The 15,349-nt window shown below is 38.2% G+C and overlaps 1 protein-coding gene across 1 annotated transcript in view; it reads right to left on the bottom strand.

The window, feature by feature from the left end:
• The window catches only part of NAALADL2 (N-acetylated alpha-linked acidic dipeptidase like 2), a 644,640-nt gene that overhangs the window by 331,966 nt on the left and 297,325 nt on the right, over window positions 1-15,349 (bottom strand). The window contains exon 7 of the mRNA XM_075031410.1: window positions 1,286-1,436. Within this exon, the coding sequence (XP_074887511.1) occupies window positions 1,286-1,436 (151 nt within the window). The remainder of the gene's footprint in view (window positions 1-1,285; window positions 1,437-15,349) is intronic.

Genomic DNA, 15,349 nt, shown 5'->3' with positions numbered 1-15,349 from the left:
AGGTTTAGACACTGAAGTGGCATCTTCATGTTGGTGTATCTGTTTTAATTAGCTTTACTTTTCATGTAGGGTAAATAAAACATTAAGGAGTCAGCCAGACAGATAAGCGACAAACTGTTTTTTGAATAGCTCCATGAAATGAGCAAGAATAAAGCTTAAAGAGTGTTATATTTACCTCTGTAGCTCTCAGGGCACTTTTAAGAACACTGGGTCAGGTACACTGAGACACTGAGAAAATGTGCAATTTCTTTCCCACTGAGCTGTCAAGGCATTCATGCTGTGAACAGCTAACACCCTTTTTTGACAACCAGGCAAACATTTCTATTTTCTGCCATTCTAGTCATGAAGTATCTCAGCGTTGCCTCAGTTGATTTAGCGCCAATTCAAGTCAGACTTTAGATGTCTGAGCTAGTAACCAGACCAAATATTCTTGATGAAGCCATGTCACAAACTCATAGACTGCTGCTTAATACATTTCCAAATAGTTAGATAGTAAAAAAGGTTGTAAAGCTGAAAAGGCAGCAGAGAAGCAGAACACACATTCACTGAACTGCTAGAATGGAAATTTAAGGAGTACATACAAGTCAAATATGCTGCCACTTCTATTTATTGCTAGCATTGCTTTCAAAAAAAACCACCCTTAAACTTATAAAAGACTGCGTAGTTCCTTAAAATCAATTCTTTATTTCCCATACTTCAACAATACATGTATTTCGAAAAGTCTAATTGATAACCAAGTCTATGCAGGCGGAAGTGAGACAAGGCTAAATGAACACACCCTATTCAAGTGTAATTGCACAAAGATACTATAAACATTAATTTGTCTTAAATCTTTTCAAATATAAACTTCTGATTACATTGCTATTGACCAGAAGTTTCCAATACCAACACCATGAAGATGGAAGATGGAATGAAGGGAAGAATACTTCTTTCAGTGGGGACAGATCCCATGGAGCCTGCTCAGAAACCACTGGATTAGCTTCACAGCTTCTCTTTTTTTTAACGGGATATGAATAAGCAGGCAGGAATAATGGTTCAGTGTGTGAATACACATATACAAAAAGCAACAAAGCAAATTATATAGAGTACAGACTTTGTGCCAAGAGTTTAGAGTAAAGCACTTTCGAGATTGAATTCCATCCTTTGAGCCATGCTGCATTACACAGTATTCCTTTACTCAGTTTCTATTTCAGGCAGGATTTGGTTTAGTGTTTTAACTCCCATACTTATGATCTACAAAGAATTAAAACGTCCATTAATTGAATATGCCTTGAACAGTACTTACCAATACTGGCATAACCAGGTGTTGACGGATCTCCTCCACTGTTCAAGGAAACCATAAAGGCTTTATCAGCAAGATCTGTAGTCTTTGGTAAGTCACAAGGATCAACGTAAAGAAGAACACCACCAAACCCTGCATCTTCTAACAGAGAAAGCTGAGGATAAAAAAACAACATAGGTGGCTATTAACAAAAATGATGGCCGAACACATTATTATTTATTTTAATAACTGTTGAGATAGAGGCTTTATCATGCATCAGGCTCTCACCAACCTATGCTCTGTACAAACCAAATAAAGACAGGTGAAGTTCCAAACGCCTTGTAATATAAAGCCAGCAGCTATTCTTTGAAAAGACAAAATCAAAACCCCACAAAAATAATTCAAAGTCATGTTTCCCAATTCAGGTCAAAAGCTACTTTTAAGGCCTAACAACAAAAGAATTCTTACTTTTAAATTATATGTAGCATGTTGAGGAAACACAGTGCTAACACTCACTACAGTTGCATCTGAGATTTGCAACTGTTTCATCTTCACCTCTTCTATTGTGACAGTCAGATAAGGCTGGTGGGTTGGAGATGATATTCAGATGAGGTACTGGCCATGATTCAGTAACATACCTAAAGAGATACAAGTGGAACCACCTTTCTCCCTACTCATTGGACACTTGCTAGATTTACAAGCCTAACATATTTTCATGTGGTATAAATACCATCCTGAAAATGCCTTTAGTTTTGAAACTAATCTCATTAAAATATCTTCAGTAGATCTTCCATATTTTCCCTATTATTAGCAGTATGACACTCCTGCTTAGTTTACCTCTTCAAGGACATGCTTAAGTGTGTATAGCATGTACTAGATGTTTGCATACACTGGCATCGGTCTGGAACGGGATTTCTGGAAATAGTTAACTCTTCAGTTAAGAGAGAAAACAAAAGGAGTTTACAGATTTAAAAAAAAAAAAAAAAAAAAAAAGCAGCAGTCTAGCTTGCCCAAACCATGGAGTCTGCCTCCTGTCAAACAGACAGCTTTTATTCTGTCTCATTAGAACATCACAGCTTGAGTTGGTAATGGTAATTAGCCTTTCCAAAAATCTGTAGATCTGGGGCAGCAAATCAGGCAAACTTCCCCAAAGTCAAGGACGAAAGCATCCAAGCACCACAACTTGCAGCAGTCTATAGATCAATTTTGACTGAAAAACCTCAGGTTTTCCCTTTCATAGAGAACTGAAAAATAAGCAGATTTTATTCTGAATCAGATGAAATCAAATTGTAACATGGCAAATACTCCTATGAAATGAGATGACCTTTCTGTGTAATGCTCTGTATATTTGGAATTGACTGAAGACTACAACAATGACACAAAACTATATTAATATTTTCAGACAGAAGTAAATCTGGTATTTAAGATTTACCTTACTATTCACTATGCTCTACTGATGACTTTCCAAATGGTCTGAGGAATGACTGCAAGTATATGTTGTTTCTGGACTGCACAACTCTCATTCTTTAGGAACCCAAGAACTTGTTACTATACCTCCATTTCTCAGTTCCATTGTCCTTCTCCTTCTGTCTTTCAGACCGTTCATTTTTTTTCTGTGTGTATATATGTACATATTCAGTTTAACTCCTAGCTGTTGGTTTTAAGGAATGTTTATGCATAGCTCTTTATGGCATTACAAGTATGTAAATTACATCAATATATGGCATTCAGTTTAAGCCTCAAAAGCATCTGATGTTTAGTTCTGCTTTTCCTGAAAGTTAAGATGGAAAAAATGTATAAAATAGCAGCCTACTATTGTGATTTGCTGAGATTTTGACACTATAATCTGAATTCAGATAAACAGATGCTAGTGAACCTGTGAATCACTTGTGTAATTTTACATATCTTATTCAAGCAACCCCGAGATGAAAAAGGATAGTCTCTTTGAGAAAACTCTATTCAGATGAATATGAGTGTGCAGAGTGAGAACGTGACTAGCACAGATGCTTAGAAATGTAAAAGGTTAAAAATGTATTACAGACCTTAAACGTAATGCAAGAATAAAAATTTCCAAAAATTTCCAAAATGGTAGGTTGATTTATTATTGCAATGTTCTGTTTCCATTTCAAGTTCATATTCAGATATTCAGCCAGGATTTGATTGCACAATAAAAGGGGTGGAGACACTATACAAGAAGCAGGGCGCATCATAGCTGAATTATGTAACAGCCAGGATTTAAAATAACAATTGTCTTGTCTTTTCCTGCATCCATAACCAGTATGTTTTTATTCACCTCTAGTCTTATTTAATAGCATAGAAGATAGGAAACACAGATGCAGTCTTTTTTTTGAAGAGAGTTTTAAAAACTTTGTACTTAACAAATCACTATTAAATTCCTCTGTTTCACTGAGAGAAGGTAACTACACGGTTGTTATTCACAAAGCGCAGCAACCACTGCTGCCATGGCTACAATCTCTAGTGAAGAGTTGTGTTGTACATGTGAAATTATAAAACAGCTTTCAGGTTTCACCTATAAATGCTGCTTTTTAACTTTCCAACAGTGACATCACAAGTGTGTCAACAATAAGTACTGTTGCTTCCATTTTCATCTTAAAGAAGTCAATACCGTAACAGCCATAAAGTGCCCTAGCACAAAGAATCTGAGGAAGGTACTGAGTATTTTTTTACATGGCTAAAAATGGTAGATTTAAGTCCTTCAGGTAAACTGGTACACATCTATTCAAATCAATGGATTATCTTGGATCGTAGCACCAACCAACAGCAGAATCTGCTCCTTATGGTTTTGGGTGTATGCCTCCTCCCTCTCCCAAAGCCACAAACATCTCAGAATAAAATGGAAACAGCAGAACCCTTGACAAGAAAAGAGATGCTGGTGTCCACTGTTAACCCTTTCATCGTTTATGGCTGCTTAAATCCTCAGTTTTTAGAGTCACTTAAAAAACAGTAACTCTCTCAATCCAGTATATTTAACTGCCCCATAAAACATTCTAGACTCAGTTTAATCTAGTATGAGACACTTGCTGCTTTATCAAAGGCTCTGTTGTGCAACTGGGGACAGATTAGCCTTGTAAACTCTACACAACATAAGGCACCATTAAATTGCCTTTTAAAGATGATGTGGCTGAAGCAGTGAAAAGACACATCTTTATTTTAAGTAGTGACTACTGATTTTGGAAGCCTTTATTTTACTCAGGGACATTCTTATATAATAAGGTATTGCTTGAACGTAAAGTGCAATAGCTACAACATCAACAGCTTTAGATACATTAAGAGGGCACCCTAATAACACATTGAAGTTTCTGGACAGGAGAGCAACATAACTGACCTGGAAGAGTAAACAAAACCAATTCTTTATACAGGCAGATAGCAATAGTCTAAAGAACTTTGTTTTCCTCTAACAGGAAAACTCAAAGCTACTTCTCCATTTCAACCGCACCATCTCTGAATGTTGCAGAGGAAACAGTTGCCTTTTGTATCGGCACACCAGTAACGGAGAACAGGCCTGTACTCCACATTTGAGCCAAGCTTTACTGTTGGCCTTTGGCCACGAACCTACTGGCAGATAGGTATTAAGTAAAAAATAAGGAAGTTGAGCACAACTCTTTGCTGGAAAAAAGAAGCAACAAGAAGCAGGGGGCCACTACCTCTCACAGATTACTTTAATGTGCTTTATCTCACCTGAGGCTAGCAGGCGTCTGAATGAGTGCTTCATTAGGGGGTTATGTTAGTGATCTGAATGCAGGAACAAACCTACCAAAGAGAAGCAACTACAGCCTCTCTGTATGAAACTCCAGTGTAATGCATAAGAGCTGTCCTTAAATGACTGGTTATAAACAGGGAAGCAATGCAGCAGGCACTGGCTTCAAGCTGTATTTGTTATGTTTCAGCTGAGAGCAAAGTCCACCTCACTGAAGATCACTTCCCCTGCTCTCCTCTTCCCAGCTGAGACTAACCTTGCACCCCCAAGCATCAAAAAGCACAAGAACATTGAGGTAATCAGGCTTCTGTCTTGTCCAGAAAGTACATTGGACTGGTTACCTGCTAGCCACAGAGCCCCAGAAATATTAAAAATATGCACATTGAGGCATGTAGCTGTTTAAGTAGTACTCTCACTTTCCAGCTGAAAATAAAGCCTGACTGCATCAGCACTACTCCGATGTTCTGTTCATGGGAGCCACAGGCAGGGTTGAGTTTCAGCTGTTATTTTCTGGGCAGAGAGCAGAAAAGCACATCACACTTTGGTCTAATCTGGATTACAGCAAGTGCAGAGACAGCTGAGAAAGGGCTTCCTAAACTATTATCTCAATGCATCCGAACACCCTATCTTCTCTGATCCAGCAAGACCCTAATGACTTAAAGACAATTAAATGAGCACGGAATCTTTTCTCTCGCTTTAGTTGATTCGCCATAATAGTTGTGTTTACAAATTATTTATAAAGTAGTAATGCATGATCAACTGGTGAGGTGCATCACAATGTAGTATTGTCCTGGTTTCAGCTGGGATAGAATTAACTGTCTTCCTAGTAGCTGGTACAGTGCTATGTTTTGAGTTCAGTATGTGAAGAATGTTGATAACACACTGATGTTTTCAGTTGTTGCTCAGTAGTGTTTAGACTATAGTCAAGGATTTTTCAGCTTCTCATGCCCAGCCAGGGCACCTGACCCAAACTGGCCAACGGTGTATTCCATACCATGTGACGTCCCATCTAGTTTTAGGAACTGGGAAGGGGGGGCAGGGATTCGCCGCTCGGGGACTGGCGGGGTGTCGGTCGGCGGGTGGTGAGCAATTGCCCTGTGCATCATTTGTACATTTCAATCCTTTTATTACTATTGCTGTCATTTTATTAGTGTTATCATTATCATTATTAGTTTCTTCTTTTCTGTTCTATTAAACCGTTCTTATCTCAACCCAGGAGTTTTACTCCTTTTCCTGATTTTCTCCCCCATCCCACTGGGTGGGTGGGGGGGGAGTGAGTGAGCAGCTGCGTGGTGCTTAGTTGCTGGCTGGGGTTAAACCACGACAAGTATATTCCTAGAAGTGATGGTTAACGACAATTTTGAACACATTAGGAAAAAAAAAAAAGATGACACAGGTAACTGTGGATTATATCAACCTACCAATTACATATTAAAACAGCTTCTCATTATTAGAAGTTTTTCCCTCTATATTTGGAAGTCGTGCCAAAATATGGCCAAACTTCCCTAGAACCTTGCTGTGACACTGTCTAAACAGTTCTCCATCTTTGTGAAACCTCCTGGTGTTATATGTGCAGACAGCTACAATATCAGCATTGCAGTTTGTCTTCCTCTCTCTTTCCTGGTGAAGGTCATCTCTTCTCTCTCCCCTTTATCCCTCCTCTAAAGTTGTAACGGCTATGCTTTATAAGGTATAATACCAGCCCCATTACTGATAAATATTGCCTCTGCAAGGCTTCTTTAGTCTGCTTTCTATGCTTGTCCTTTTATGCGTCTTGATCCACAGTAATGATTGAACCACTGATGAGCTGGCATAGAAGACTTATTTCACAGGAGGAAATATCTCAGTGTATTCCTGCAAGTTTAATGAAAATGAGATATTGAGTAGACAAGAGGTAGATCCTACTAACGTACCACACTGAGAAGGCATTAATAAAATTCAGACAGCTTACCCCTTTATGGAAGGGGGGAAAAAACCATGTAAGAAATCACAAGAGAGTGAGTGACAGATGGAAAAGAATACAGAAACTTGGACCACAAATTGGACACCAGAAACCCCAACATCGAGAAACAAAGCTGTGAAAACCTGTTCACTAACCCATGGAACAACCTGTTCTCTTATTGAATGATACATTATGTAAGATAACACAGTTCAGTACAGGAGATATTGTCTTACAATTCTATATGATAAGTGACTTTGTTATCATGGAAGGTTCTACCCTTACTCAAAACAAGTAGCACTAACACTGTGTCTGGAAAAGTTGATTTAAAATACAGCAACTTTCTACTGCATTTCACCATTTGTATATACATAAACTGGAGGGTTTCAGCATGTGATAAATCAAACTCTAGTGCTGGAAAAAAATGAACCAAATATCTTCATTTTACTACAGGTTCCCTTCTGTTACATTTTACCTCTCAATAATAGGTTCAATACAAATCCAGTGACACTTATTAGATCTAATTCTGTTTTCAACTATATTACATAAGCCTTCAGACTTTCAATCTTCACATAAAGGTTAACATGTATCAGTAAATAAAATAATATAAACTAGCTGCACAACAGTATTTAAGACTTCTCTTTTACCTCGTTATGTATTTTCAATACTATGCTAGTATAATTTAAAAGTCTACATTTCAAAAAGACCTTTAGCACACAATGCTGTCTCAAGCGAGAAGTGCCTCAAAATGTAGTTCTCATCTTCAGAAGACATTCACGTGCATGTACTTCACATTACTGAAAATGTGTATCTTGGCTGTATCCTCACTCCTGTACATAGATACTTACATTAATAAATAGTATTAGGCTGTTCGTTGAAACTACTCGCACGTTTTTTAAGGCCTTTCTACTTCCTCTTCCTAAAGCCAAATACACAGTTGCACTGTTTATTACAAGTCCATTCAGGTGCTAACACAGTAAAACCTGGACATAACACTTTCATAAAATAAAAACTTAATGGATATTCCCGCTTATATGTTGATTGCCTGTATAAAATCATCATCCCCTTTTCTCTGCCGCTTCTAGGTAATGCACACAAACGCATGCAGAATTTTATAATCAAGGTCATAATACATATGGAACATTGAAACAAAAAACATTTAAAGAAGAAAAACTAATTAGTAAAACAAACAATACGATACACAAAATAATATTTCAGAGGAAGAAAGAAAGTATCTCAAAGAAATATGAAAAATACATACATGTACCTATTATGTATTACTCTCTGTTTAAAATCAAATATATTCATAAAAAATTGTAGAAGCTGTATCTCCCATTGTCATTACACTTCAGTGCAACGATCAGCATTAATTACACAAACAACAGTAACCAGTTTTAACTATTGCATTTTTCAATTTGTAGTGCAACGTGCAAAAGACATGGTTCATTAATCTGAGGCACAGCTACTAGCGGGACAGGCTACAAGTTATTAATTACTCTTTTCTACTGAAGTTCCAATTAAAATCATGACGCTCTGAAAGGAACACCCATCTCATTTTACTAATTGGCAGTATGTAAAATTATCAAGTAAGGGGAAAGCAACATTTAAAATGTTGGAAGACCTCACTGACATAACTTCTTTTTATTTCTGAAACAGATTGCTTGAGTTGAAAAATAAGACTTTGCATACTGCAGATTTAATTAGATGCCACTGTCCTCTCAATTACCTACTATAATACAGAGTCCTTGGAAGATGCAGTGGTAACACAAACAAGATTCAAGGTGGAAAAAAACCCCCAAAAACCACGTAGATACACGTACCTTCATTTTTATACCACTCTTCCAAGTTGCATATTTTTAACAAGTAAGGTGGCAAAGGTCCATTTTGGCTTCAGATTGATTTTTTAATACTGCACTTAATGTTTAATCCTACTTCTGTATTTCCCATCACAGAGATCTAGGGACAGTGTTCAAAAGAATTCTGTGGCAAAACTGTCTGAAGAGGTTTTGGCTTTTGCTGATCAATCCTCAAGGTGCTGCATTAAGATAGTAAAAGAGATGGAGGACATAGCCAGTTTAATGGCTGACTACATGGGGATGATGAAAAGAAATACATCTTTCCTATTCAGCTCAAACACTGTCCTTGTCTAAGGAATGACACTATTGCTATATTGAACAAACAGGACTGGGAAAAGGATTAAGCTGCATAAAACCTCAAAAAGCTAGAAATGCAGACAACAGTGATCTTATAAATGACAGGCTAGTCCCATAAAGGTCTTAGAAGGCAGAAAACATACTGCATTGGAATTAAACAAACTATTCCCGACATACAGTGCCATATATATGATCAATACAAAATCAAATACTTGCTCTGCATCATGGCAAGACCTTAAAACTTTGATGTACTTACTATCAGAGAAATGATAATACGAAGTACATTTATTTGTGGAAAGAGTCTGACATGCATACCTAAGATTTTTTCAAGACATTTTTATTAATCACTTTCCAAATTGAAATTGTCATTCACAATTTTCAATTTTCAGAATTTTATCCTTTTTAGATCTAAAACTTATTTCTAAGGAAAGGAGATTTACCTCTTGTGTTTTCTGGATGTCCTACAGAATGTGGGGGGAAAAGCAAGAAGGAAGGGTAAGAAACCTTGGAACGTTAATCATAAAAATCTGCATACGAGTGATGAGGCTGTATGGCAGAGAGGAGCAAGAGCTACTTTGTACATAAAGTTCCCATCAGTTGCATTTTTAACTATATTCCTCTGTCAGATAAGTGCTATTCAAGGGCAGCAGAGTTTTAAATCAGCACTAACCACAAGAAAACTGATTTGTGCAGGTTCATGAATATCAGCTTGTAGAAGTAAAAGAATAAGGTAAGTTGTTTTTCCTTAGTGTGAATATCTTAAAAAGAAACTCCTGGAGGGAAGCAAGATAGGCTTCAAGGCTCCTAGCCCATCAATGTGGAGCAGTATTAAATCTCCATGCTAGTTCAATCCCTTTTTGCACTAGATGTGGCCATTAGGAGTCCTTGGAACCCTTCAGCCCCACTAGAAGTGCTTTCGCAGTAGGAGTAACAAAGCTGTCATGCAACAAAATGTACATACTCAGCCTTCCCACAGACATCTCTCATATACCAGTTATCCACTACCATATGTATAGCTGGCCTTTTTCATTCTCTGAGGCAAACAAACCATCAAAAACCCCCAAATGGAAAACCAACATGTTCTAACATGTCCCACATGTTCTAATGTTCTAGTGATGTTGGCCTGAATCCCTGCTGGAAATTACTCCCCATAGCTCAGGATGCTGTCTGTGACAGAGCCACGTTTAAATTTCCTACGAGTTATGCTATATTCAAAAGCCCTAGAATGACCACCTTGTCTAAACTGCCTGCATTTTGTAAAGAAGCCCAGCAGCACTGTCCGAACACAGATAAGACTATATATAGCCACAAAAGAAAAAGGAAAGCAAAGCAAATGCAAGACCGGCAATCAGCACTGGGAATCACAGCACACATGCAAAGAGCAGCAACTTCTATGGTGCAAAGCTGAGAGAAACTCACGCCAACAAAAGGAATAGAGTGGTGAATAAATTAGAACTACCATAAATTGGCAGAACTCAAACGGGATCAAGAGTTTCCAAGCATTCATGTATACTGCTGAATCACAATTCAGCTTGTTGTCTACTAGTTTGAACCAGAAATCTAGGCACTAGCCTCTGGATAGCCATAGTAGTTGAGGAAAAACCTCTTGAGACATTCCTCCCCCACCTCTAAACCAAAAAAGCAGTTTGGTTTAATCCTGTAATTTTTTTGCACAGCAAAATTTTTAACGTCATGGTCCTGATTGTAGTATTATGCTTATAAAAAACTGAATGTTTTGTCCCACACTTTTTCTGTTTGCTGTCTGCTCATCTTCTATACAGTTTTATCAAAGAAAAGTAATTTGTTACACATCAGCAGTTTTTAAAAATGAAATTTTTCACAATAGGGTACTTGGACAATTAAACATAAGCCAGATATACTGCCAGTTCCCTGCACTAGATTTTAGGAACTTTTAATACAAATTGAGTGCATATTTTATTGCCACATCTTGCTTACCACTGCTAAGAAAATCACAATGTTCAATCTAATTAAAAATGAAATTGAACTACAATTCCCTAGAAACAAGGGCTGATTGGACTCAATAAGCTTTACTTAATTTATTTCTGAAACAAAATAATTGAATTGCTTACAGTCCAGAAAAAATGCTTCATTATTTGATGAGTATATAATACAAAGTCTTTCATATTGCTATTGCATGCCTACATCTCCAGGAAATACTACTCACTTTTAAATAAGCATGTAGAGGAGCACTGTGTGTATAATAAGTATCATTAAATATTCAGCAAACATTAAAAAGAAAAAACAAACAGACTGGATGAATGTCCACATGAGTGACCTCCAAAAAGCCAATAGCATTTCCTTGTTCATACTGAAACTGTTGTTTCTGATTATGTTTATGGCTATTTCAGTCTATGTTTAGGCTCCATTATAGAGAGAATAGAGCTGAAGATCCATCATACAAAAAACAACTACACAAAGATATAATTATAATCTTGGTAAATCGTCAGGAATAAACTGATTAGACCCTTAGTTGTATTTTATGCATTCTACTGAACTTTTAATCCAAAAACAACCAAACAGCCAATTTAGTCACAGGCCTGAGTCAAATCTGCCTATTTCCCCTTACTGTTGTTTTTTTTTTTTTTTTAGTATTATTACTATTTATTTGTTTTCCTCCCACTTGAAAGATGAGGTAAAGTCAGCAGATGCAGTTTACAAACACTGTTCCCAGCACACCAGGCTTCTCATACAGAAAGCCACGGTGTCAAGTTTACATCGCCCTTCCGCACCTCACGCAGGGCACAAAACCCACAGGAGGTTTCCTCTGGTGCAATTTCACTCTTCCAGCAGCCATACTGTTCGCTGCAATCATTTAGGCCACCTAGTCTCCACTTCAGGGTGGTCTCAGATCTCTGCAGTCCATTTCTCCTCACCACTCTTGAAGCCCGCAGCAAGCTCCCAGCCGGGAGATACCCCAACCATGAAACAACTTGTGGCAGACCAACTCCCAGTATCCGCTTGCTTGCGTACTACAGTACCTGGCTTCACGGATCTCTTGCAAGTACTGCTGAACTACCTAGTGGCTCGCACTCGGGGTAGGACGCGTGGAAGACCACTGCTTCCTTTGCCATACTGGGTTTCCACAAGGCAGGCAACCATGTTCAGAAACCAAAACCTTCCCGCTGCAACCTCCCAGCTCCACAGAGTGCCGTGGCACCTCGCTATGGCAAATACGGTTTCCTTTGCACCGAACGAGCAGCGCTCGCCTTGCGGATTTGCCGAGAGGCAGCCCACTGCCGGCGGCGGTTCCCGCCCTAACACGCCTCAGCGTCCCTCACAGGCTGACAGGCCTCGCCTTCTGGAAGCTTCTGGGTTGCCAGGCAGATTAATCTGGGGCAGCGCATGCGGCAAGGCTTGGCCAATCCCGCTCGTTCTGGGGGTGGAGCGTTTCCTGATTGGTGCCCTCAAGCCCATTGGCATCTGCTCCTCCTGGCCTGGGCCAGTGGCTGTGGGGTCTCCCTCAGACGAGGGTCACCATTCTTCTTGGTTTAGGATAATATATTTAGCCTGTGGTGTCTTTTCTCTCCTTGTTTTCTGCTAACCATAGCAAGAATAACACACTAACTCCATGCTGTTAAACAGGGAGATGTTAGACTGCAGTATTCTAAGCCTTATAACAAACCGACGAGGCTCCCACCCCGCGTTAATACAGAGGACAGGACTTGAAGTCCCGTCGGGTGCCGTAGCAGCTCCTTTTTTTAGCTCTTTAGTTACAAATTGAACCCTGAAGTGTCATCCAAGAGAGAAGTGATTACATTCATGAGTGGTAATACTTTACACTCAGTAAATAGTACCACAAATAAGTGCAAATAGGTGTATTAAAGGGATTTTATCTGTCACTAGAGTAAGAGCTATTAAACATATAATGTGTCAACTTAAAATTATTGTTGCCTGTCCGTTTAACCTTTACCTTCCATCCAAGATGAATCCGCATTTTACATTCTGGAGAATTGTCCATTCTTTAAGGAACAGATATTTTGAGAAAAATCTCAGTCACAATTTACATGTGTTGCCCTCAGAAATATACTATCCAGCCAGTTATTCAAACTGAGACTGACCTACAGAGAGTTAGTGAAGCCACTGTGAGTGTCAGTGGAGGAAATAGGCTCACATTGGTGTTTCTTCCAGTGGTGAGCTGCTGTCCCTTCGGTAGAAATGGGGACTGTAACCCACTGCCAGGGGATTGGCATCTGCATCACAGAACAGTCACGTTAAAACTGGTAACCTGACAGCATGCAGGAAAATTTAAAGATTAAGGACACATAAATTACAGTTTTGTTTTACTGAAGTTACTTATTTGTTGGTCATAGACACGTTCAGCTGAAGTCACAAACCAGATACTTACCTAAATCTGAGTTTTGCCATACTTGCCTCTGATTGAGTTATCCTCATACTCTGATATTTATGAGTCAAGTTTTTTGTTAACTTCAAAGCCATACTCAGAACAAAAACTTAAGACAGTGTCATAGTAGTCTTAGAAAAAAAATATTATTAAAACAAGCTAAAGTGTATTACCTAAGTGCTGCCAGCCATCAAACACCAGTGAGCACACATCAGGCTTGTTATTCCATGTTCAAGCTATGGAGTTGAGTATTCTTTATTTCTCAGTTATATGCAGTACAAATCATTAACACAGGTATATGTTTTCAGATGAAAGGAGAAGCAGCCCTTCCAACAGGGAAGGAACAGCTGTGTCTCAGTTTACATTGCAAGCATCAGCCTTCTGAAGTCATTCAGATTGCCACAGCCACTGTCCTCTGCCCATAAGGGAAACCCCTACAGCTAGGTAGTGGTAGAAGTCATCTACTGAGAGTATAGGAGGGGATAGCAGCTTATATGTTAAACTCAGGATAGGGGTCCTCAAATTCTTATGCTGTATCTGCTACAAGAAGTGGCGGGTGGGCTGGAAGACTGAAGAATTAGTACAAGACATACTACACTGTTAGACATAGTAAGCAGAGGTCTGTGTGTTGCATGCACCTAAAAGCCAGGAGCGTGTCCTCTTTTGTGCATTTGATTTACCTTAACTGTTTGTTACAACTCCTCCTGGGGATTCTGGGTGTCATTACCATTATCCACTCAACCTCTGCATTAATTACACATAATTTCCTGCATTTATGAATGGTTTCCACAAACAATTCTCCAAACAAGGTAGGCTTTGGACATTAATGACCCTAGACCACCAACCAAAGCAAAAGTTGGAGACAAAAAAATGGAGATGACATGGAAAAAACCTCATGTTGCTTCTAAAATTACCAGTTAAATAATCAGCAAGACTAGGGCAATAAATAAGCAGAGAGAAAGGGAAATACGTACTTACATAAAACACCCACATTGTGCATCATATGCAATATAAACTCGTAAACTTTGATTCTCTCAACAATCTTTTCTCAACTTACGCATAGCCTGTATTTGGGATATCCTTGGGGTACCTTGAGTATACATTTTTCAGCATCGACACTGAAAGTTAGTACTGTTGAAATCCAAACAACCAAGTCACCCTACCACCTCCAAGATAAAAGTAGGATTATGACTTTACTAGCTCCATGAGTGTAGATGTTATATGGTATCTATCAAGATATTAGCAGATGTTCTCACAACCCACATAACAATCAGTCATAGATTTTTAATTAAAGCACATTTGCTGCCTCAAGTAATTGCATCTTAGGACGTCTGTTAGATTGTTAAAATACAACTGCCTTCATTAGACCTGTGAAAAAGAATTCCTTTTCACTTATTTTATTATTCTCGCAATTATCATCTTGGAAGATTCTATGAAAAGCTAGTCTATTTCTTTTAAAGTACAAAACGTGTTCTCCGCTCAACTATTTCCTGGGGTATTACATTGTATCCAGGTTTGATGCTTTTAAAATAACACCTTGAACATAATATATCAGTATCTTTATATATTGTATAACATTGTTATGTATTGTAAAATTTACATTTGGTTTAATTTTATATTTCTAAGTGGAACATATAATGATGTAGAGTATGCTATATGTAAGCCTCAGGCATATCTATATATCAACTAGGAAAACTGCATATAATTAATTGGTTGATGAATATTTTACTTTCATTTATGGAAAAGAGCGGTGTTTAACTACTTGGTTAGCATGCCTTTAAGTAAATCAATACTCAGAATGAACTTATTTATCTTCCTTATTAGAAAAAGCAGTCACAAACCAGGAATGATAAAAGAAATGATCATAAAGAACGTGCCCCAGTGTATAAAGTTTTTTTCAAAACCTATAAATATT

This window comes from Buteo buteo, chromosome 7 (genome assembly GCF_964188355.1).
Source record: "Buteo buteo chromosome 7, bButBut1.hap1.1, whole genome shotgun sequence".
Lineage (NCBI taxonomy): Eukaryota > Metazoa > Chordata > Aves > Accipitriformes > Accipitridae > Buteo > Buteo buteo.
The sequence above is the reverse complement of the archived record's forward strand: the minus strand, read 5'-3'. Positions and strand labels throughout refer to the sequence as shown.